The sequence below is a fragment of the Etheostoma spectabile genome, unplaced genomic scaffold (genome assembly GCF_008692095.1).
Source record: "Etheostoma spectabile isolate EspeVRDwgs_2016 unplaced genomic scaffold, UIUC_Espe_1.0 scaffold406, whole genome shotgun sequence".
NCBI classification, from domain to species: Eukaryota; Metazoa; Chordata; class Actinopteri; order Perciformes; family Percidae; genus Etheostoma; species Etheostoma spectabile.
Window position 1 is genome coordinate 78,196 of NW_022605605.1, and position 22,886 is coordinate 101,081.

Consider the following 22,886-nt stretch of genomic DNA (forward strand, 5'->3'; position numbering starts at 1 on the left):
GTGTGTGTGTGTGTGTCCAGTGCCCGAGCCCCCCCAGATCGTGCGCCACATGCAGCCCCAGACGGCGATGTCGGGCCGCTCGGTCCGCTTCTCGGTGCAGACCAGCGGTCTCCCGGAGCCCCAGGTGTCCTGGTCCAAGGACTCCCAGGCCCTGGCCCCCAGCTACAGGTGCAAGTTCCTGCAAGACGAGGGGGAGCACACGCTGCTGCTGCTGGAGGTCTTCCCCGAGGACGCCGCCGTGTACAGCTGCGAGGCCCGGAACGAGTACGGCGAGGCGGCCAGCTCCGCCGCGCTCACCGTGGAAGGTACGCCATCATGTGACCTTGGTTAGGTTTCATATGACCTTGGTTATGTTTTAGTTGTTCTGTCACATGACCTTGGTTATGTTTTAGTCTTTCTGTCATATGACCTTGGTTATGTTTTAGTCCTTCTATCATATGACCTTGGTTCTGTCTGTATATGTGTGTAACTTATATGTTAAATCATGTTTCTGTGTTCCAGTCCCCGAAGTGGCTGAAGCTGTGGCCCGGGTGTCGGCCCCGGTCCTCCTGGCTCCCATGCGGGACCTCCTGGTCCCCGAGGGAGACCGGGCCCAGTTCCAGTGCTCCGTCTCCGGGGAAGGTAGCGGCTCCACCTCTGCTTTCATTTTACCACTTATGTTTTATCATGTAGCACTTTGGGATTTGCATAAATATAGAAGTGCATTAAAATGAAATGCATTATTGTTATTTACTTTCTAACCCTTGTGTTGTCTCGCATCGTCCTCCCGGGCTACAACTCAACATCTTCACCTCTTTTTAACCAAATTCCCATAAAATGGATTCCTTCCAACGCTCTTTCATTCCTCTGATCTTAACTAATATATATTATATTATTATTAGTCACAATAATTCATTATTTCTGCTTTTTAACTCAGATATTAGGTATAATTCTACATAAATGAGGGTTATTGACCATGGATTCCAAAAGTAGTGTAAAAAAAGTCTGAAAAAGGGACGAAAATGTCAGATTTTTGTCCCTTTTTGCCCCGGGAGGACAACACGAGGGTTAACTGTGCTTTACACATAATGTTGTGTTGGATTGGATGAGTCCGAGATGAAGATGACTGCGTGTGTCTCCAGATCTGCAGATCTGCTGGTTCTGCGGCGACCGAGAGATCTGGCAGTCGGACGTCTTTGCCGTGTCTCGGCACGGTCCGACCTGCCAGCTGGACATCTCCAGGGTGCTCCCCCACCACGAAGGGGAGTACTCCTGCACCGCCTCCAACTCGGCGGGCACGGTCGCGTGCTCCGCGTCTCTGAACATCGACGGTGAGTAACTCCACGGTCAGGTGACGCTCAGGTAACATCGGTACCTACTGCACGCGCTCCGAGGCGTCCTGCTCACGTCTCTGTTGGCATGTTGGTAATGAGAGATGCCGCCACGTCTCCACACCAGCCTAAAGGGCCAGTTGGACGTTATCCAGGTGTTTCGGACCTTTGGTTCTTGAATATTTGGCAAAAAAAGGGGAAAAAACGTGTAATATTTACGCGAGCCTACAGGGCCAGTTGGACGTTGTCCAGGTGTTTCGGACCCTTGGTCCTGTACTTCACGTGGTCCTCTATTCACTAGTGTTAGGGGACTCATCGTCAGACAATCCCTGAAAGGCAGAGTCTAGATGTCAAAGGATTGTCCTAAAGAAGCCAGAGAAATGTCAAAAAGGTCTTTAAAAGAGTCATAGTATGGGAAATATCTGGATATCATATCGATATCGTGACATGAGACTAGATATCATCTTAGATTTTAGATATGGTAATATCGTAATATGGCATAGGTGTCATCAATAATGTTATTATATGAGTATTATATTACAGGATGACAAGTTTATGCATCATCGCTGATTTCCACTGTGCGCTAAGGTTAGGGAAGTGTCCCAATCCCAGTGTATCTGCTGTAAGCAACCCTCAGATATTTTGAAAAATTAATAACTATGAACTGAGCCCCAACGAGTTGGTCTGAAGTACTTTTTACTCCCACATACATGGTAAAAAGACACGTAACAGCAGATCCATTTCTGGGTTTTATTCATCGATATCAATCACTCAAAAAAGATCCATTTCAACATTAGAAAACATGTCGGCCCCTCACCCCTCCCCATCGAGAGCTCAGCAGCCAAGGACAGTACTTATGAGGTCATTATGGGCTCATACCGACGTTTAATTTCATGTAAATGGGATCATCCAGAGCTAATATATGTAGATAGATAGATATATATCTATCCATATATATATATATATATATATATATATATATATATATATATATATATATATGCTGTATATAAGACCGTTATCTGTCCAGACAGCTTCACACGTACTGTTTTAATATGACATGAAGCTTGTATTGGCACAAAGCAATAACCGTGATTGTGCTTATATAATAATATTTCTATGAGGCTGCATGGTTCACCGGGGGGACGTGGCAAGGTTTCAGGCGTGTGTGTTCCTTCTGAGAAATCATCTTGTTTTCTGGATTTTCAAGAGCGAATTACGTGGTGTTGACACGTCCAATGTTGTGTAGACACCAGGTAACGCCGGGGGGGGGGGCGTACCTCTTCCTGTTGTAGAAAATAACAGCAAACAAGACAATTTCTTTTATTAAAGCTTACTCAACAACAATGCAAATGTTTACATGCACATATTATTCCAGTTGTTGCCCTTTCAGTCTTTCATATTTTCATCTTGAAAGTTGACTGTTTCTGTGAGCATGCAGGCCACATATGTATATATATATATGTGGTAATATATATATATCTGTTTTCTGACACCCTTATTGTAAGCACAGGTGACGAGCTTACATGTCTGTCTTTAGTTCTTTGCATGACTGTCTTCTCCTCTGTCTTCTATAATAAGAATAACGGCAGGGACGTCTTTATTCTGAGACACAGATCTTTATTTCAAAGGAATGCAGCATGCTCAAAACAGAGCTGAACTTTGGAAAATCTAGCTTTCTGGGTTCCTCATGCTCAAGCACGGACATAATACATTTTATTTTTTATTTTATTTTGAAGTTTGGCTCCAGTCCAGCTTGCATGATTGCCACAGGAAACCAGCCACTGTCCGCTCTGTCCCTGGTCATGACTGGTCCTCAACGCTCCACTCCAGCTGTGACCTGAAGAAATCACAGCCGCAATGATGTGTTGACCTAATTCTTCTACTCTTTCTTACTGCCCAGATGAAAAAGCCTTAGCTAGTGGGAGTGATGCTATGCTAAGTCAGAGACTGGAGGCTGGGAGTGTTGAGTTTACCCAGACGCTCTCTGAGAGCTCCTCCGTGTCTTGGAGGACGGTTGAGATTCAGATGGAAATGGAGACGGAGGTGCAGAGCACTGTTGATACCAAAGTCTCAGCCAGCCCCAAACCGCTGATGGAGATGAGCGACGTGCAGGTGCAAAGCGGCGAGATGGCTGAGTTCAGCTGCTCGTTCTCTGGGCAGCCCTTCACAGGGGTGGTATGGGATCATAACGGCCGGAGTGTGGCCCACAACGAGAGGGTGAAAAGCTCTCAGAGCGGGGCGTTAATGTCCCTGGTGATCAGAGGGGTTGGTGTGGCGGACCAGGGCCGGTACTGCTGCACCGCCACCAACCAACACGGCCACAGCTGCTCCTCCGCCCAGCTCACTGTTGAAGGTGGTTAATCTTTGTTTTTCATCATCTGGTCCATCCCAGCTCTCCACCTGCTCTTCCTGCTTCGTCCCCTCCCCTCATTATTTAATAAGTCCTCTTAGCCTGTAACCCGTTAGACTGTAATAGAATAACTCGCTTTCTAATCTAGTTTATCTCTTCCTGCTGCTGCAAGCCTCGCCTCGCTAACCTCATCCATCCATCCTACTAACCCTCTTTGGTGTTGGGATCCTTATGAACTCTGACCCCTAATTACTCTCCCTAACTTTATCCTCACCCAGCTAAAGAAGTCAATCTCAAAGCAGAAACCCCAATCCCTTCCGATTCTCTGCGTAAAGTGTCTCAGACGGACAGGGATGCCGCTAGAGATCCCCCCGACCAAGACAAGCAGGAGGCGCTGGAGAAGCCGGGACCGTTGCCTCCATCTTCCCAGAGGCCGTACAGCCTCATCAGCCACCTGTATTTCCCGGACGTTGTGCCTCATGACATGCGAGGGCAGCGCCTCTCCAGCTGCCCCGAGTTCTTGATCCAACTGCCCCCAGAGCTGCTGATCCCAAACAGAAAGCTAGGCTGCGACAGCGGCTCCTTGTGTTGCGTTATGAAGGGGCTTCCCACTCCATTTGTCCTTTGGCTTTACAACCGGTTGAATGTTGACGATTCTGTGTCTTACTCTGTGAAACATGACGGCCCCCTGTGCTGTGCAAACGGGGGCTCTTACACTTGCAAAAATGTCAACTCAGCCGAAGAAGCTGTGACGAAAGGTTGGCATCTGCATGCTTATGGTCCTTCTGCTCGTTGGGGCTTTTTGGTTTGGCCCTCCACTCATTCACACGTCTTCACACTCTGGCACCACGTCTTCTTCAACAAGGTTTAACTGTGTTTAGCAGAGGTCGCTGACCTTCAGGTCCTGCTTTACTCACCAAAACACAAAAAAATATCACTGAGCATTTTCCACAAAAGCCAGACGTGTGCTGCACACGCACACTACAGACCAAAAGGAAGCATGCAAGTATTTCAGTTTGTAGAACAAAAGAAACAAGCGGGTGATATGGATGCACGACGTCACACTGATTCTAACAGTCCTGCACCATCTGAGACTTCCTGTGCAGTCCTGAGAGTGGTTCTGACTTGTGAATGTCTGTGTCTCTACAGTAACGGCAGCCAAGCACGAGCCCACGACTCAGACAAAGGAGGAAGTCAAAGGTAAATATGGTTTCATTAGAGCAGTGACGTAGAAGTGTGTATGTCTTATCAAAGATTGTATGCTTGTTGTTTGGACTTTGTCTTCAGGTTGCGCTGGTAAGATTTATTTTTTAATTGTTTTTTAATAATAATCTTTCTCCATCTTCCAGATAATGGTTTAGACATTGTTATACCTTTTATTCTTGTAAATTATGGATGTATCATTTGGAGAATGGGCAGCAGTAATGTTAGGAATAGGAAATGTAAAGTAGATTGGCTACAACATGGGAAACAGTCCAGTTCTTTAATTTACCTTGCAGTCCAAAATAAGTAACTACGCAACTGTTTTTTGCTGTCTTTTGTTAAAAAACATAATTTTAGAAAGCAAAAAATGGAGCAATGGTATGATGAAGAAACACCGTACAACCTTTTATGATATAGAGGAGACTTTTATGCGTGACATTTGTCAGGTTTTCTGTTGCATTTTGTGGAAGATTAACCATTTTTTGATTTATGATTGCAGCTGACGGTGTTTGTGGTTGCAGTGTCTCACTTTGCTTTAAACTGTGATTATCCCACTCAGCCTTCTCTAGCTCCACCGTCACAGTGGAAGAGGAAACCCGGGAGTCGTACTCCACTGGCCTAAAGTTAGCAGACAAAACCAGAACACTTGAACTTAAGCCAGAGTCAAAACGCTACGCCAGCACTTTGGCCAAGCCCGTTTTCCTCAGCCAACTTTCTCCGGCAGCTGTGACTGTTGGAGAAACTGCCACGTTCACCGTAATGGTTTCTGGTTTCCCAAAGCCTGCTGTTCAGTGGTTCCACAACGGGCAAACTATAACGAGTTCGTCCGTGTACACGTTTGTTCAGGAGCGAGACGAGTATAGCTTGGTCATTACTGAAGTTCGAAGGGAGCTTGAAGGAGAGTACTCGTGTACCGTCAGCAACAGATTCGGCCAATCGACTTGCACTTCTTATTTGCATGTTCAGGTGAAGGAGCCAGAAAAGGAGGAACAAGTTGACAGGGGAAGATTTGTAGTAAGTGGCAAACCGCCAGAATTCACTAAAACTATCGAGTCTCTTCAGTTGTGTGAAGGAGGGGAGGCATTCTTCAGGTACACTGTGACCGGAGAGCCTCTCCCCGAGGTTCAGTGGCTCAAAGGCAGCATACGCATTCAGCCCAGTGGGTTCTGCATCATTGTGAACAACCCAGACGGATCAGGCTTCATTAATATAAAGAGTGTCAAACAGGAGCACAGCGGCGTCTACACCTGCAAGGCCTCCAACCAATACGGGGAAGCCTCTTGTGTCGCAGAGCTGCTGGTTCTCCGTGAAAAAGTCCAGGAAAAGAAACTAAAAGGTTTGCAAATATCCATGACTGAACAAACCACAGAATCCAGATTGTACAAGAAAAGAACTCTGTCTGATCAGATGATTTATACCATTAGCACTGAAGACCGGCAGATTATTCCCAGCGAGGAGGTGGGCACTCTCAGAGAGCTCGATATATCTGCTGCCACCCTTCACCGAGAGCAGCTTACCCACCAGGCAGCTGTTCTGCAGTCTCATGAAATACAGGAGAGGGTTTCTTTTTCTCCCACTCTCCCCACGCAGGTCTCTGCTGTTCCTGTGAAACAGCTTCACCTGGCGACTTTCTTGTCTTCCGTCCAGGAGAGACAAAAGATCACTGAGCAGCACTCTGAACGGATCCTCAGTCCTGAGATCATAGAACTCGAATTAGCCAAAGAGCAGCCGTCCAAACTCATGTCTGCCACATCTGAGGAGTTCCTCCCACTTACAACAGTGAGAGCCGAGACCTTGGCGGATCGGGCCACAGAGCATGGGAAGACTTTAAAGGAGCCGAGGCAGCTTGTTAGTAGTCACCAAGTAGAGCCCAATCTGCCCATCCTTGATGAAACATTAGGCGTTACCCACAGGCCAGAGGAGGAGAAGAGTTTCAGAGTTACAGAGGGGGTTAAGATTTTATACTCGGCTCAGTCTACAGGGCAACTGCCACTCACAGAAAGACACACTACACCTTTGCCAGGGTTAGATGCAGCCACTCAACTATTGGTTGAGAAAGAGCCATCTAAGCCAGTGGTAGCACCGGTGAGTGAAACTAGACTGGCTTTATCCAAGGAGCAGACATTTGAAATGCACAAACCAGAGCAAGAGAGTATCACTCCACACCAAGATGTGGTGTACAAGTCAGCTATAGCTGCTGAAGAAAGGTTTGAACTCCAAGGTGAACAGACAGGACAGTTACCAGGGCTGGACTCTTCTGTGTGTCTGCAGCCTCAGAAAGAAGAAGAAAGACCTGTGATTCTGCAGGTTATCAGTGATCTGGAGGTTTTGCAATCTGAGGGTAGGTTCAGCAGCGAAAAGCCATCTACAGAGCAGGCGGCAGCAAGGAAGAGTCCAACTTTGTTGTATTCAGTGACTCAAGAAGAGCAAAGAACTGCAGTTTGCGAGGCAACCACAGAGTTCTCAACAAAGACAGAATCCACATCCCTTCAGCCAAAGAAAGAGGTACCGCCAAAAAAATACCTCCAGTCGATTCATTCGTTTTCAGTGTTACCAAAGGAAGGGATACTAAGGGTCACCAAACCCGACAAGCAAAGGGCAACGCAGAAACAGGAAAAGGCTAGAAGGCAGGCAGCTACCTCAGAGGAGAGAAGGGAGATCACAGCAGAGTCTCACAAAGATCTCGATGTGTCGGTGACCGGGTTTCAGTCCCAGCTTGGAACTGAGCCCATGCCTTTGAGTATCCTCACAGTCTCCTCCCAGCCAATGCAGCTGCCGAAGGAGAAGCCTTTTGTTAGCCAAGTCAAGCAGCAGCGAGCGCTAGTCCAGAAAGAGGACAACTGGAATATCATGCATTCTTTGAACGTCACAGACACTCACAGCCTCGAGGAAGGTCACACTAATAGCATTAAAACTAAGGAGAAATTCAAGCCTGAGATGAAAATTGAGCCTAAGATACCTAAAAGAACAATTTTTATAGAGGAGAAGGCAGTTGCCACGGAAAGCTGTACTGTCTTAGAAGCCGCTGAGCAGGACTTTGCAGTCCAGATCCAGGAGGGCCAGTCGGTGCGACAGTCGGTGTTGCTTGAAGAAAAGCAGGTGATCATGGGAGAGAAGTCAAGTGAGATACATACATCTGAAGGCTCGAGCGTCAGCGTCCTGACGCAGCCTGAACGAGTTCTGTTTGTTCACGAGTCTCTAGACACTATGTCCCTTCCTAAAGAACTTAACTTTGTGATTCAGATTCCCAAATCTTCGAGCTTGAATGTACGACGTCAGCTCAGAGACGCTCTCCAGTCGGCTGTGTCCAGCGATCAGCCGGTGCTGCTAGCTGATGTAGTAGGGCGGTTAGAGGCAGTGGAGGTACAGGAAGTGACAGTTCAGAGAGAGCCCAAACGAGCCACGTCTACATACCTGATTACTACTCCAGGCGCCCCCATGGAGATCACGCTGTCTTTAGAAGGTGAATACCCTCAGACAGCTGACCTCAGGTCTGAACTCCAGGTAGCTTTGCATGCAATGGTTTTCCAGGAGCAGCAAAGTCTTACAGCAGAACACCCGGACGCCATGCAGATTGACAAGCCTCAAAAAGCGCGGGTTCTCTCAGCACCCTCCAAAGAGGTGTTGTCATCTGTGGTAGACACCATGGTGGTTGCAGAGAGTGCAGTTGGGTTTCCTCCTGCTTTATCTCAGTCAGCAGCTGTCAAAACTGAAGCCAGGGCTTCATTTCAAAGCGCAACCGTTAAGAGTCGGTCTGAGATTCATGAGTCTAGGCAGGTGGTTCAAGTTCCTGTTGAGGAACGTTTGGACATTTTTGTCCACAAAGAAACCAGAGAGGAGTTTCTATCAGAGGCCATCATGATCAGCGAGTCCTCTGACAGTCTGCTAGATTATCCTGTTTTCATTGATCATCTGGAAGACATTTGCGCTGAGGAAAACAGCGAGGCCAAATTTACAGTCACCATAAAGTACGTTACCAAAGTCCACTGGTTTTTCAATGGTCAATTGGTGAAATCTGGCAAAGAGTTCAAGTGTTCCAAAGACCACGACACATACACACTAGTTATCAACAAAGTTGTCAAGGAGAGGCACCAAGGAGAGTATGTCTGTGAGGCTGAGAATGAAGCTGGCAGGACTACAACATCTTCAAGACTCACTGTGGTCTCGAAAGGTTTGATGATGGGCAATTATTTGATTTCATCATCAACTAACTTCACACGGTGAATGCCAATTCAATTCTGTTGTCTGCAAACTTCAAACATGAACTTGGGACAGTAATCATGAGTTGAAAGCCCACCTAATCCTTTAAAAGACTGAAACTGAAAACACTCTGAAAAGGCCTTTTAAGGCTTCTTTGGGTATTTTAAGTGGATGTTTGAGGTTTTAATCAGACAGCAGTGACATCCTCACTTTTCCTTTAAGCACATCCATTCCTCCACATGCATATCACCCTCATACACTATGACCATCCATTAGTCCTTTCACTGAATCACCTTTGACTAGACATGTTCCATACCATTTCTTTCCTTTACTGATACCTGAACTTGCATATTGGCCGATACAGGGTACCGAATGTGAAGAGGGCGGCTGTCGCCAATGATTTCCCAAATCAATTTGATTTATAAAGCCCGATTTGATTACATTTCTCATTTGATATCAGTCAGGTTAGGGAAGTTTAAGTTACAATACCAATCAAACTTGGATATGAAGGAGATCCTCAGAGAACTTCTCCTGTAAATTGTACAAGCCAGAAGCAACAAGTTAATGTTAACATTAAGAACTGAGCCCCAAAGGTTAGCTTAAAGAACGTTTTACTTCTACATCCATGGTGAAAAGGCAGAATTTTAAAGATCCATTTATTATTGTTCTTCTGGCCTGGCTCAGGTTTGAGAGAATGAATTCCAGAGACATTTTTTATTTATTATCTACTTTAACAGTTATAACGTAAAAAAAAAACATTCATAATCTACTTTAAAGTATATTTTTCAGTCTAAATCACGTGGTATCAGATTGGTGCATGGACTTAGACGCAGACTTGCTGAAACAGATACCATATCAGAGGCATTTCCAAAGCTGGTATCAGTATTAAAACTCAACCTTTGACTTCATATCTCACCCATCAGTCGCCATTCGTGGTCCTTTCCTCTTTGCATGCTTTCTCTCCTTTTCTTATTGCAGAATCACTTCCATCACATCTTCAACCCTAACCTAACACCATTTTCCTTCTCTACAGTCACAACCAGATAACTTTGTCACTTTCATCCCAGGTTCACTACATCCCCACCTCCAGTAGAAACCTTTTGGCTTCTGGTTACTTACGCTGCATTGTTTGTCTCTTTCTTTCCAAAAACACAGTGAAACCTGTGTTCAGGCACAGAATCGTCCCTGTGGAGATCAACACTGGCAACCATGCCAAGTTTGAATGTGAAACGGAGGACGCTCCAAATGTGAGCTTCAAGTGGTTCAAAGATGGACACCAAATCAAAGAGAGTGAAAAATACAGGATAATCAGTCGCTTCAGTACTTCCTCTCTGGAGCTTCTGAACCCAACCAAGGACGATAGCGGTGAATACACCTGCAAGGCGTCCAATCAGCATGGTGGGGACGAATGTTCTGCCTCTCTCCATGTGACAGGTAAGAGCAGCGCATGTTTCCTCCTTATTCGCTGGTTTAGCTCGGAGCTGGTGATGTCTTTTGTTGTTGTTTTCTGGTCGACCCTTTGCCTTCCGTTTGATTAACTGTGACCGTTTTTCAAGATTTCTTGCTGCTGCTGGTTTGTATTTGTCCAGATGGACGGTGTTGGTGAAGGTTAATGAACATTTTACCACTAATGTGTTTCTCTTTTTCTTAATTCTTATAGAGCATTGCCCCCCTGCCTTTATAACTAAACCTGAGCCTCCGACTGTGTATGTTGGAAAGAGGGCAATGATACAGTGTGTAATAACAGGATCTGCCCCACTGAATGTTGTCTGGCTCAAAGACAACCAGGCTTTGCCCAAAGTGCCCACACACTACCAAATATCATGTGAAAAGAATAAGCACACTCTTGAGATAAGCAACGTTTTGCCAGATGATTTGGGGCTTTATGTGTGCCAGGTGTCCAATAATTTTGGGACAACCGAGTGCAGCACGGAGCTGCGTGTTATTGATAAACCCAACTTTGTAAAGCCCCTGGTTCCCATCGCGGCTGTGGTGGGAACTCCTCTGCACCTGGAGTGTCAGGTGGATGAGGACACTGGAGTAACTGTCACCTGGACCAGAGATGGTAGAAAAGTCCATCAGTCTCCAGACTGTAAACTGTCTTTTGAGGATAAGACAGTTACTCTTGATATCCTAAAGACCACACTGAAAGATTGTGGAAATTATGTGTGTACGGTGAAAAATGAAGCTGGAAGTGAAAGCTGCTCCACCTCGGTCAAGGTCCAAGGTAAGAGATGTCTGTCTAGTTCATGTTCATGGCTACTGCAGAACTTGAAGCTGATGCAAATCTGCAGACCTGAAAATGAATTTAACTGTGTTCTGTGGTGTTTCGATGGTATAAGCCCAGCTGTAACTTCTTAAATCTCTTCTCTTTCAATGCTGGGGGGTTGTTATTTTTAAATGACTTCTTTTGACGTCATATGGTCTCTTTTTTAACCACACACCTCTCCAGAACCGCCAGTCTTTGTCAAGAGGCTGGAAGCCACCTCCGTTTGGAAGCAAGGCAGCACTGCACGTCTGCAGTGTACCATTAAAGGATCCCCTGAACTTCACACGTCCTGGTTCTTTAATAACAAGGAGTTGTTTGCTGGTGGCAGATATGATATCAGTCTGAAGGACGGTGTAACGACTCTTGAGATAAAGGATGTAATGTTGAGTGACAGTGGGAACTTTACCTGTGAGGTTCTCAATGATTCTGGCTGTGAAAGCTGCACCACTAAAGTAACAGTGAAAGGTGTGTAGACTTATTGTATGTGTCCACAGGCGTGTCTTTTTGATGGTAGTAATTGTTGGAAGCCTCTGATTAACATAAAATAGCCTAGTATTATTTTGACGCAAAAAAGACACAGGTAACATAAGTCCCTGTCTCTGGAAAGTCCCTGCAACGCTACCAGAATGCATTGCACAGCTGATTTCAGACACAATGAATGGGAATGTGGAAATGACGCTGCCTGTGGACACGTACTTTGAAGCTCTTTTATTACAAAGAAATTTTTACAGTCAGAATAAGAACTCATCTAACTTAACTATCTGTCCCTGTTCAGAACCGCCGTCTTTCAGAAAGGAGTTACTCCCCTTAGAGGCAGTGAGAGGGTCTGTAGCTGTATTGGAGTGTGAGATTTCAGGCACTGCGCCCTTCGAGGTGACCTGGAAAAAGAATAAGAAAAGCCTGTCAGCAGATAAGAAGTACAGGATAGTGTCGCAGGGGTCCCTGGCCTCACTGGAGATCCAGTCGTTTGAGAGCGCTGATGCTGGTGAATACGAATGTGTCGTATCAAACCAGGTTGGGTCAGTAGCCTCAAAGTCATTGGCTAAACAGAGAGGTTAGTGACCTAAGGACATTCAGGACAAACTTAAATTATAATTACTGTGCTCCTATCGGCAGCTGCTCATATCGTTATCAATCACGTACACTGTTATTTCAGAGCCACCAATGTTCTCAAAGAGGATGGAGAGTTTGACAGCAGTGTTGGGACACACAGTGAAGCTGCAGGGAACTCTTAAAGGATCAGCTCCCATCAATATCAAATGGATGAAAGACTCTGAGCTGCTAAGAGATGACGATCCAAATGTCAAAATGGCTTTCGAGAACAACATTGTTAGCATTTCCTTCTCATCTGTTGAGATAAAGCACGGCGGCAAGTATACTTGCCTTGCTGAAAATGAGGCGGGACAGCAGAAGTGTGAAGCTGTCTTAACAATTCAAGGTTAGGACACATTCCTATTTATTAGAAGTGTGTTTAAAAGCTCATAAGTGAGATGTTGTTAACTCTAAAACTCATGTTGTATTATAGAACCAGCTAGACTCATAGAGAAAGCAGCGTCCATCAGTGTGACTGCAGGAGATTCAGCCACACTGGAGTGCACGATATCTGGAAGCCCAGACCTCAAAGTGAAATGGTTTAAAGACGGCAAAGAGATGATCAGTGGCCGTAAATATAAGATGACTCTGAAGGACAATGTGGCCTCCATGAAGATTCTTACGGCTGATAAAGGAGACACTTCAGAGTACAAGATGGAGGTGTCAAATAAAGTCGGAAAAGACGAGTGCACCTGCTCAGTCACTGTTATAGGTTAGTTTTAGCCAAGAATACGTCTTTAATAACAACCTATAGATGTGTCCCTTGAAAGTTATATATAAATATATATATGTGTGTATGAAATATTTCTTTACACAGATCGTGCAGCCCCACCATCCTTCACCAAAACTCTAAAGAAAGTGGACGAGAGTATTGGTAGCACTGTTACGTTGGAATGCAGAGTTGCTGGATCTCAGCCAATGGTTGTTTCTTGGTACAAAGATGATACAGAAATCCAAAGCAATGAGAAATACAGGCTTGAATTCACTGAGATTAAAGCCTCTGTGACAATTACCGGCCTGGAGCAAAGTGATGGTGGAGTTTATAAATGCCGGGTCTCTAATGATGCCGGAGAAATAGAGACCAGTGCTTCTTTGTCCGTCAAAGGTCAGAGGAGTTGAATTACTTTGCCTTAAAGCTGATATAAAACAGGTATTATTTAGATGATCAGAAGTTGTTGATTGCTCTTTTTCTTCCCCAAGAACCGCCAGTCTTCACGGTGAAACCTGAGTCCCAGGACACTTCACCGGGATCAGACATTGTCATGAAATCAGCCTTTACAGGATCAGCTCCTCTGGTTGTTAAATGGTTCAGAGAGGAGAAAGAGATTTTCTCTGGGGGGAGGTGTTGCATAAAGAAAGATGTCTCTTCAAGCTCGTTGGAGCTGCGCTCTGTGCAACCCAGTGACTCGGCTAAGTACACATGCCAGGTATCCAACGATGCTGGGAAGGTGGACTGCACCACAGCCCTCTTTGTGAAAGGTGCTGTTTCTTTCTTTCTTTCCAAAAAGCGATAGAGTGAACTGTTGTTTTCTTTACTTAACCTCTTGTTTGTACCAAAATTGTTGTTGTTAATTTGCAGAAGCCCCAACATTTACAATGAAGCTCGAGCCTTCACAGCTCCTGAAAACTGGACAAACTCTGAAGTTGTCCTGCAAAGTGCAGGGCACCCCTGTTATTAGCATCACATGGTTTAAGAACGGCTCAGAAATCTCTTCTGACAGCAGACGCACGATGTCCTTCGACAGCTCGTTAGCGACTCTGGAGGTAGAGAACTGCTCTGTAGACGAGAGTGGAGATTATGTCTGTAGGGCGTCCAGCGACGCCGGCAGACAGGAGTGCAGCAGCTCAGTCACGGTCAAAGGTTAGTTCAGTTTGGGTTGTCTGGTCCACGTTGTCCTTTAACATGTTCAGTGCTGCCTACGCTGTAGGCCTGTCAACCAATATTCTGTGTTGTAAAAAGAAAAACCTTTGCAAATGAACATAAATGTGCAAGCGAGTCGGCGTGTTTGGGACATTTCTATCAAGCAGCTGGCGCCAAAAACATGAGTAAGACGCGACAAAGACAACTAGGAAAGTGTGTAACTGAAGAGAAACCAGGAGTACATTTGTGAACTTCGTCCATAAGGAGCAATGCCATGGTCGGACAAATTCCACTCAGTGGTTTATAATCATTAATCTGGACGTCCGGCGCCGCCCCTTTATCTCTCATGTGGGACTCGTTTTAGTTTGTAGACCTAATCTGAAGGTTTATGTTCATGTTAGGTTAAGTTCCTGTGTTTCGGTCGCTGCTCGTGAATTTGCTTCCCAAAATATCGCTTCAAAGCAATGCATTGATTGGTGCATTGACTTTTAGTTAACCACTGAGAGCTGAGAGTGTCTGAATGTTGAGGCTCTGAACTGCTAAATGACTTCTGTGGACCAGAACCTAGTCCTCAGCCCTCTATTGCCTTTAAATAAAACAATTATTATCTTTACTTCATAGATCCTCCGGTGTTTGTGAGGCCTTTTGAATCATCTGAGCTTGTGAAGGGATCTGACATTATCTTGAGAGGAACCGTTTCAGGTTCCCCTCCATTTGAAATATCTTGTTACCTCAATGATAAGCTGATCAGAACTGACAAAAGACATGAGATCACTGTGGAAAACGACACAGTGACTCTTCAAATCCCAAAGTGTGAGACTGGAGACGCTGGGACGTACCAGTGCACTGTTGCAAATGATGTTGGGGAGACATCTTGTTCTTGCCAGATTTCACTGAAAGGTGAGTCAAAGGACAGAGTCAAATGCTGCAGAAAGTTATCTTCTACATGTTGCCCAATTGCCTATGAATGAAGTTTTTATGGAAATTCCAGCAATTGCATTGTGGACCCATGCTGACAGTGAACAATGTGTGAAAACAAATGTAATCTAGGCACCGTAATGTTGTCTCAATTTTAAAGTGTCCTTGTTCTTTACAGCCAGTAGAAGGTTAGATCAGGGATGCAAAGCTTTGCAATGTGGATCATCTGTGCTTGTGTGAATTCTCCTGTAGCCTACAGCCTGACCTGTGGTCTTCTCTCACTAGAATCCCCATCATTTGTTGAGAAACTAAAGGATATAACCTGCATGGTGGGCTCTGAGATCTCAATGAAGTGTGTGTTGTCTGGGTCACTTCCCATGACTCTGTCCTGGATCATGGATGATCAGGAGCTCACAGAAGACGAGCATGTTAAGATGTCCTATGATACCCAAAGTACCATGTTACATTTGAAAAATGCTCAGTTATCACATGGCGGGAAATATGTGTGTCAGGCCCAGAACACTGCCGGGATTCAGAGATGTGCCGCTGTGCTCGTAGTGACAGGTTTGTAGGATGTGTGTCACTTGTCTGAACTGCTGTTGCTTTCCTGTCAAGCGTGATGTGATTGATGTGTTGTCTGTCGCATTTATACCTGTAGAGGGGGGGTCCATGGGTGGCCGGGTTGGCTCAGTGGGTAGAGCAGGCGCACATGTACTTCGAGGTTCATACATCGAAGTAAAGGTCTAGAGTCTGAATCCAACCTGTGATGATTTCCTGCATGTCTCCCCCTTTCTCACGCAACTGTCCTGTCGAAACTTAAAGGTGGAAAAGCCCAAAAAATAATCTTTTAAAGGTGGATTCATGGTTGTATTTATGGATTCTACACAAAGCCCACGCCCTGTGAGGATATGTACTTGTGTGCTGGTGTGTCTGCGTCTTTCTAGCGTATCGCTTTAAGAAAATAACAGCCGGTATGTGTCTCCAAAAGTTGAATTTGTCTCCACTTAATAACAGTATTAGGAAAAACAAATATGCAAATCCATAAATTAAAAATGAAACAAACAAATATTATAACAGTCAAACTTTCTGATCCAGCCCTAGAATATTCTTACAGTTTAAAGCATTATCACATTCTCCATGTTGTTGCCTGTTATAATCCAGCGGTTGACCACCAACAGAACCACCGTGCATCCTTGAAAAGCCTGAGTCCACGAGCGTGTGGCCTGGCTCAAAGGTTACGTTTAATCTTGGTGTGTCTGGCACGCCACCGCTGACCATCAGGTGGTTCAAAAACCAGACGGAGATTTTATCCAGCGCGGACTGCTCCTTTATCAAAGACAACACGTGGAGCTCATTGGAGCTTTTCTTTTGCCAGAGCTTCTGATTCTGGAGAACATGTCTGTGAAATAGAGAATGACGTGGGTTCCACTTCCTGCCAGGCAATGCTCTTTGTAAAAAGTTAATACGGCTTATCACCTTTATCCGTTTCTTTGTTTTGTAGTGATCAAAATACAAAATGCATGCATTTCTTTCAGAAGCTCCTTCTTCCATGGCCAAACCTGAAGGCGTATCAGTTGTAAGTAGGAGACAGTCACGTGTTCGAGGCCGAGGTTGCCGGTTGTCCACAGATCTCTGTGCGTTAGTTCAGAGATGGAGCTGAGATTCACCAAAGTGTCAAACACAAGATGTCGTTTGTTAACTCTATAGCCGCATTAGAGATTAGTCAAGTCAGTGAAAAAGACAGAGGGAAGTATTTCTGTACCGGCATGTAGAGCTGCCCTGCTGAGCTAGAAGTGAAAGGTTGGTTTCCCCTTCACATGCTTCCATGTTGTCGGATTATCAGTTCAAGTTGAGGATGAAATATGACATCACTGGTAGGAACGGCAGGTCGCTTTAGTTTAGCTTTATATCAGAGCCTCCTTGGTTTGCCGTAGAGCCGACATCCATCAAGGTTGTTAAAGGTTCCACAACACTGTTTGCTTGCACAGTTGCAGGAAGTGCTCCTTTAAAAGTCACATGGTTGAAAGATGAAAAGCATATCAAATCCAGCCAAAAGCATCTTATCGTTGTTAGTGAAAATGTGAGCTTGAAAATCCAGGACTGTAAAGAGGAAGATGTTGGTACTTAGGAGTGTGCTGTAGCCAATCAGGTTGGAAGTAGCTGTAGCCAATCAGGTTTGGAGCATTGTCTCTGAAGGGTTGGTTTGACTAATGACTGACGTACATTACAGCAACAAACACGTTCTGCTTTTACATCGGCATCTTTTCTCTGTATTAGTCCCTCCAATGTTTGTAAAGAAGATAGAGAATACCTCGGCTCTTCTGGGAGATGTAGTGCTCTTCCGCTGCACCGTGGACGGTTCTCTGCCTCTCTCTGTCCAATGGCTGAAAGAGGACAACTGTCTCTCCGAGGACCCTGAGATTGAGAGACGCTTTGAGAACAAAGAGGCCACTCTGAGGATCCCTGCCTGCCGGGCGGCTCACGGTGGGAAGTACACCTGCCAGGTGGTAAACGACGCCGGGCAGGACCGATGCTCTGCCACGCTTGAAGTGCAAGGTAGCTCTGCTTCAGGCTTGGTTCATCTGCATAATGTCATCGGGGGGGTTAGTAACGCACGCTCACCTCTGTCTCTCGGTGTTGTAGAACCGCCCAGGATCCTTGAGAAGCCAGATGTAATCAAAGTGACTTGTGGAGATCCGGTTAGTCTTGAGTGCAGAGTAGCTGGAAGTCCTCAGATCAGGGTGAGATGGATTAAAGACGGCAGAGAGCTCCAGTCCAGCAGGAAACACCAGCTCTCCTTTAAAAATCAGCTCAGCAGTCTGAACATAGAGGCGTCTCAGCTGGAGGACAGCGGAGAGTATCTGTTCACAGCCACTAACCCCTTTGGGACTTGCAGATGTAAAGTCATGCTCGTCGTTTTAGGTTTGTGGAATTCGCTTCAACTCGTTTTAGATTTTTTATTTATTGTGTTTTTTCTTTGATTCTAATGATCTTTTACTATCACTTTAAACAGAAGAAATCATTCCGCCGACATTTGTTAGGAAACTAACCAACATTCAAGAAATAATGGGTTCAGTGGTTACCTTGGAGTGCAAGGTGGCCGGCTCTCTTCCCATATCAGTCGAGTGGAGGAAAGGGAAAGAAAATATCACCGAGAGCTCCAAATATGAGCTGCTGCACGTTGGAAACACCGTGTCGCTGCGGTTCAAACTGAGTGAGAGCGCCGATACAGGAGAGTACTCGTGTACGGTGACCAACGACGCCGGCAGCTGTGGCTGCAGCGGCGTTCTCACCGCTAAAGGTTAGCATCCAAAGGTTGGGGTGGTTTCTGACCAATAGGTAACCCTTGGTAACCGTTAACTGACAATGATGCACTTAAAGTTCAAATGATTTCAACTTGGAACTGTCAAGGTGCAATGATAGATGGATAGATGGATGGATAGATAGATGATAACATTATGAAATATCATACATAGATACGTCATGGTTTCATCGCGGATCCGGTCTAGGGGGCTCCAGCGCCCGCTGGTTATGTAGCCACAATGTTGTGTGTATTGTCATGAAAACATGCAAACAATTCCCTGGAATTGCATAGTTTATTTTTGTTTTACACTGCAAAAAAAGTCTTGTTAATAAACTTTTGTTTCAATCTTCTTGTGGGTTAACGGTTAAACGGGCATTGGCGTCCCTAGCGGACTCAACACGTGTTGGTCCTTCATGGTAATCCTTCTCCTGTGTGGGTTTTAGTGCCACCGAGATTCGTAGCTGAGCCTGAATCTCAGGCGGTTGGTCCAAAGTCGACCGTGCTCTTCAGAAGTCTTTTTGAAGGAACACCTCCATTTACCGTGAAATGGTTGAAGGACGGCACGGAACTCCCCTCAGGGCCACGGTGCACCATCAGGGTGGAGACGTATAATTCCTCTGTGGAGCTCTACTCCGTCGAGGCAATGCATTCTGGGATTTATTGCTGCCAAGTTAGCAACGCAGCAGGCGCAGTGCAAAGTGCAGCCAAGTTGTTGGTGCAAGGTTGGACTTTATCTTTTTTTCGTCCACCGTTTTCACGTTAACTCCATCTTTTTCTCCATTTTCACTGCTTCTCTGTCTCCATTGTCTCCAGCTGACCAACATCCCATTTACTTCCTCATTGGTCACCGTCCTCCATGCAGGTGTTGCTTTATGCCGACCGTAGTAACTTATCTTTCTTTGACTTTTGCAGAGCCCCCTCAGTTTGTCCTGAAACTTCCTCCCACTACGTTCGTGAAGCAGTGCGAGGGACACCGCTTCGAATGCCAGGTCACCAGCTCACGCTCTCTCAACATGTGCTGGTACAAAAACGACCAAAAGATAACGGATGGAGGCAACTATAAAATCATGTTTGTTGACTCGACGGCGTACCTCCAGCTTCACACCACCAGGTTTGAGGATAACGGAGTCTACTCCTGTGAGGCTCTTAATGATGCTGGCAGAGTGAGCTGCAGCACCGTTCTCACAGTCCAAGGTCAGCTATCCAACACGTATCTCTGTTTGTGGTTTTCGTCACCTCTGAACTCGAATGGCATGAAAAAGAAGGAATGAAAATCAGTCTTAAAACTTCAGCATGGATCCCAACAGCCCCGTCTTCTGTTACAGTCTAAAAGCAGGGGGAGGCAACCTGCCGCTCCTTACCCGATCTCCGGTGGCTTCCTGTGTCTTTTTCATTTTCATGTATTATATTCAAAGGCCTGAAGTGATTCTTACATTCTCCATTGAGCTTGTATAACATTTCAGTCAACCAAAGTGTTCATCATAGTCTACGTAGGGTACATCTACACCCCGGCGCTAGCGGTCTTGTGTTTCCTCAGATTAGCTCGGGATTCCAAAGAAAGAAAAGTCTTGGAGGAAAATGGATCATTTAACAATGCATAGACAAATGAATTGGCTTTCACTGCAAATGCTGCTTGTTTACCAAAATAACAAACGTAATACAACAAAAGTAATACTGTAAAAGTAATACTGTAAATGTAAAACTGTAAAATATCTTCAGAACAAACACAAGTAAGCAGATAGAGTTGAGAAAGAAAGTAATTTCAGATCTTCTGCAGAAAATAAAGCACAGCAAATGTACTTTTCAGAATTGGATCAAATCTCCACTACTGCTGGTTTTTGCTAGAATACATGAAAGAATCATTCATTAAGATATCAATGCTCCTATTCTTAGACTTAAAAAACAAAACTGAGATAGTTCAGAAAATATATGCGCCTCTCTGCAAAGACCAGGGAAGACTTCACCCATAAATGAACGCTAACTTAGAATTATTTTAGTTATGTTTATGTACCAACTCAGACTCAATAGACGGTGTGGCTTCTTTTTTGGCCAAAGATGTCTCTTGTGATAGTAAAGGTTGCCGACCCCTGCACAATACCCGTGACTCACGTTTTCTGTGGTAACTTCCAGGATTGTCTTTTTTCTCACTAATGATCTTCATCTGGATGGACTCCTCTAGCATGGACTGAACTTAGGCATGACCGTCTGTCCCATGGAACAGCTTGTTAAAATACCTCTGATATATTTTCCAGAGTCTCCATCCTTTATCAAAACACCAAGTCCGGTAGAGGGCGTTGTAGGGAAAGACGCCAGCCTACACTGTGAGGTGTACGGCACGCCACCTTTCCAGGTTAACTGGTACAAAGACAAGAGGCCTCTGAAGGACAGCAGGAAATATAAGATAGTCAGTGTGGCCAGCTCTGCCACCCTCCACATTATGAAGCTGGAGAAAGACGACGCTGGTCTTTACGAGTGCAGAGTGTCAAACAATGTAGACAGTGCAACCTGTCGCACTACGGTTAGCCTGAAAGGTTAGTACCCCATCAACCCGTTCTCCATCCTAACTTGTCAAATGCTGATGCTTGGTCAGTGGCCCTCAGTGTCAGAAACAACACTACCAAAACACAAAACTACCCCTTTAGCTCCCCCCCCCCGAAAGTAAAAACAACACTGGGCTTTGACCCAGGACATGGTGGTTATTGTCCCTTTCTTGTCCCCTGTTGCAATTAAATTTACATTTTGTAGCCCCACCTAGGATCTTTTTCCAAACATAACTTGGTGGTTTTACCCTACATGTTGAAAAAATGAATAGTCCCGACCCAGAGCATCAAAAAGTGACGCCAAGGTGTCCTGACCAGTCACGTTTGACGACTTGGGAGGGAGAATGAGTTTGCCATTTACCAAAAAGCCTAGTCCCCCTGAGATTACCCCTCCTCACCTCTGGTCTTTCACTCACTGTTCAGAACAACCAGCGTTCGTCAAGAAACTGGCGGACCAGTCTGTGACAGTCGGCCAGCAGCTGACGCTGACCACTACAGTGAAAGGCTCTGAGCCTTTGACTGTGTCCTGGGTTCAGGACAAGGACCACATTCTCAGAGAAGGTGATAACAGGAAGATCAAATTTGAGAATAACGTGGTCACCCTTGTAGTTCCCAAAGCGGACTCGACCACAGCAGGGAAATACACCTGCCAGCTGAGGAACGACTCTGGAGTCGTGGAGTCTGTCTCCCACGTGACCGTTCTAGGTTGGTAGAACTCCAGACTTCATTATGGGTTTGTTCCAGTGACAGTGTCCAGATTCTTTTAGGTTAACATCTTCTTCCCTAATTTCTAGAGCCCGCTGTTATTGTGCATAGCCCAGAGTCCTTGAGCGTGAAGTCAGGCGAGAATACAGCTCTTGAAGTCACAGTATCTGGCTCACCAGAACTGAAAACCAAGTGGTTCAAGGATAACAAAGCGCTCTCTGCTGGTGCCAAGTATCAGACGTCCTTCTCAAAGAAGATTGCTGCCTTGAAGATCCGCTCTGCTGATAAAGCAGACGCCGGAGAATACAGGCTAGAGGTCACAAACCATGTCGGTACATCTTCTTGCAAAATTAAACTCTCCGTCTCAGGTTGGTGGTCGCTTCACGAACTTTCTGATCGTCGTATGATATTTTTTACCTTTTTCATTGGCAGTTAGCTTCTAAATTCTTCATAACCTGTGTTTATTTTAGACAAGTTGATTCCGCCAAGTTTCATACGAAAACTGAGGGACACACACCTCGTTGTGGGTAAGCCCGGTGAGATGGAGTGCAAGGTCGCTGGATCTGCTCCCTTAACAACTTCCTGGTTCCACAACGGCCAAGAAATCAAGAGTGGGCCAAACTACGATATTAGCTGCACTGACAATAACTGCAAGCTGATCGTTCCAACAGTCAGGATGTCAGATTCTGGTAAATACACGTGTAAAGCTGTAAACGCTGCAGGAGCCAGCGAGACAAGCGCTTCGATGAAGGTGACAGGTCAGTAGACGTGAACATCTCGCCGACGTTCCTCAGCGCCCGATCACATCGCTCGATTCAGAAAGTTAACAATCTTTTTTTATTCAAACCCAGAACCTCCATCTTTTGAGGAAAAACCTGAGGCCAAGGAAACATTGCCCGGCAAAAACGTGTCTTTCTCGTCTAAAGTGAAAGGCAGCGCCCCCCTGACCGTCAAATGGTTCAGGGGAGCCAAGGAAATGCAGCACGGGAGAGGCTGCGAGATCTCACTGAAAAACGATGTCGCCACTTTGGTGCTTCACAGAGTGGAAAAGTCCCACGCAGGAGAGTACACCTGCCAGGTCATTAATGGTGGAGGGAAGGATAGCTGCCAAGTTAACCTGTTTGTGAAAGG

The 22,886-nt window shown here is 45.5% G+C and overlaps 1 protein-coding gene across 1 annotated transcript in view; it reads left to right on the plus strand.

The window, feature by feature from the left end:
• The window catches only part of LOC116686626 (titin-like), a gene marked incomplete in the record, with an annotated part of 242,683 nt that overhangs the window by 26,074 nt on the left and 193,723 nt on the right, over window positions 1–22,886 (plus strand). Inside the window, 26 exon segments of the mRNA XM_032511647.1 lie at window positions 21–305; window positions 502–621; window positions 1,122–1,310; window positions 4,813–4,863; window positions 5,426–9,037; window positions 10,222–10,500; window positions 10,727–11,293; window positions 11,519–11,800; window positions 12,111–12,389; window positions 12,492–12,773; window positions 12,861–13,139; window positions 13,245–13,532; window positions 13,628–13,906; window positions 14,007–14,288; window positions 14,910–15,188; window positions 15,492–15,770; window positions 17,484–17,762; window positions 17,850–18,104; window positions 18,328–18,507; window positions 18,954–19,232; window positions 19,423–19,704; window positions 20,763–21,041; window positions 21,474–21,755; window positions 21,845–22,123; window positions 22,226–22,513; window positions 22,607–22,885. Coding sequence (XP_032367538.1) covers window positions 21–305; window positions 502–621; window positions 1,122–1,310; window positions 4,813–4,863; window positions 5,426–9,037; window positions 10,222–10,500; window positions 10,727–11,293; window positions 11,519–11,800; window positions 12,111–12,389; window positions 12,492–12,773; window positions 12,861–13,139; window positions 13,245–13,532; window positions 13,628–13,906; window positions 14,007–14,288; window positions 14,910–15,188; window positions 15,492–15,770; window positions 17,484–17,762; window positions 17,850–18,104; window positions 18,328–18,507; window positions 18,954–19,232; window positions 19,423–19,704; window positions 20,763–21,041; window positions 21,474–21,755; window positions 21,845–22,123; window positions 22,226–22,513; window positions 22,607–22,885 — 10,314 coding nt within the window.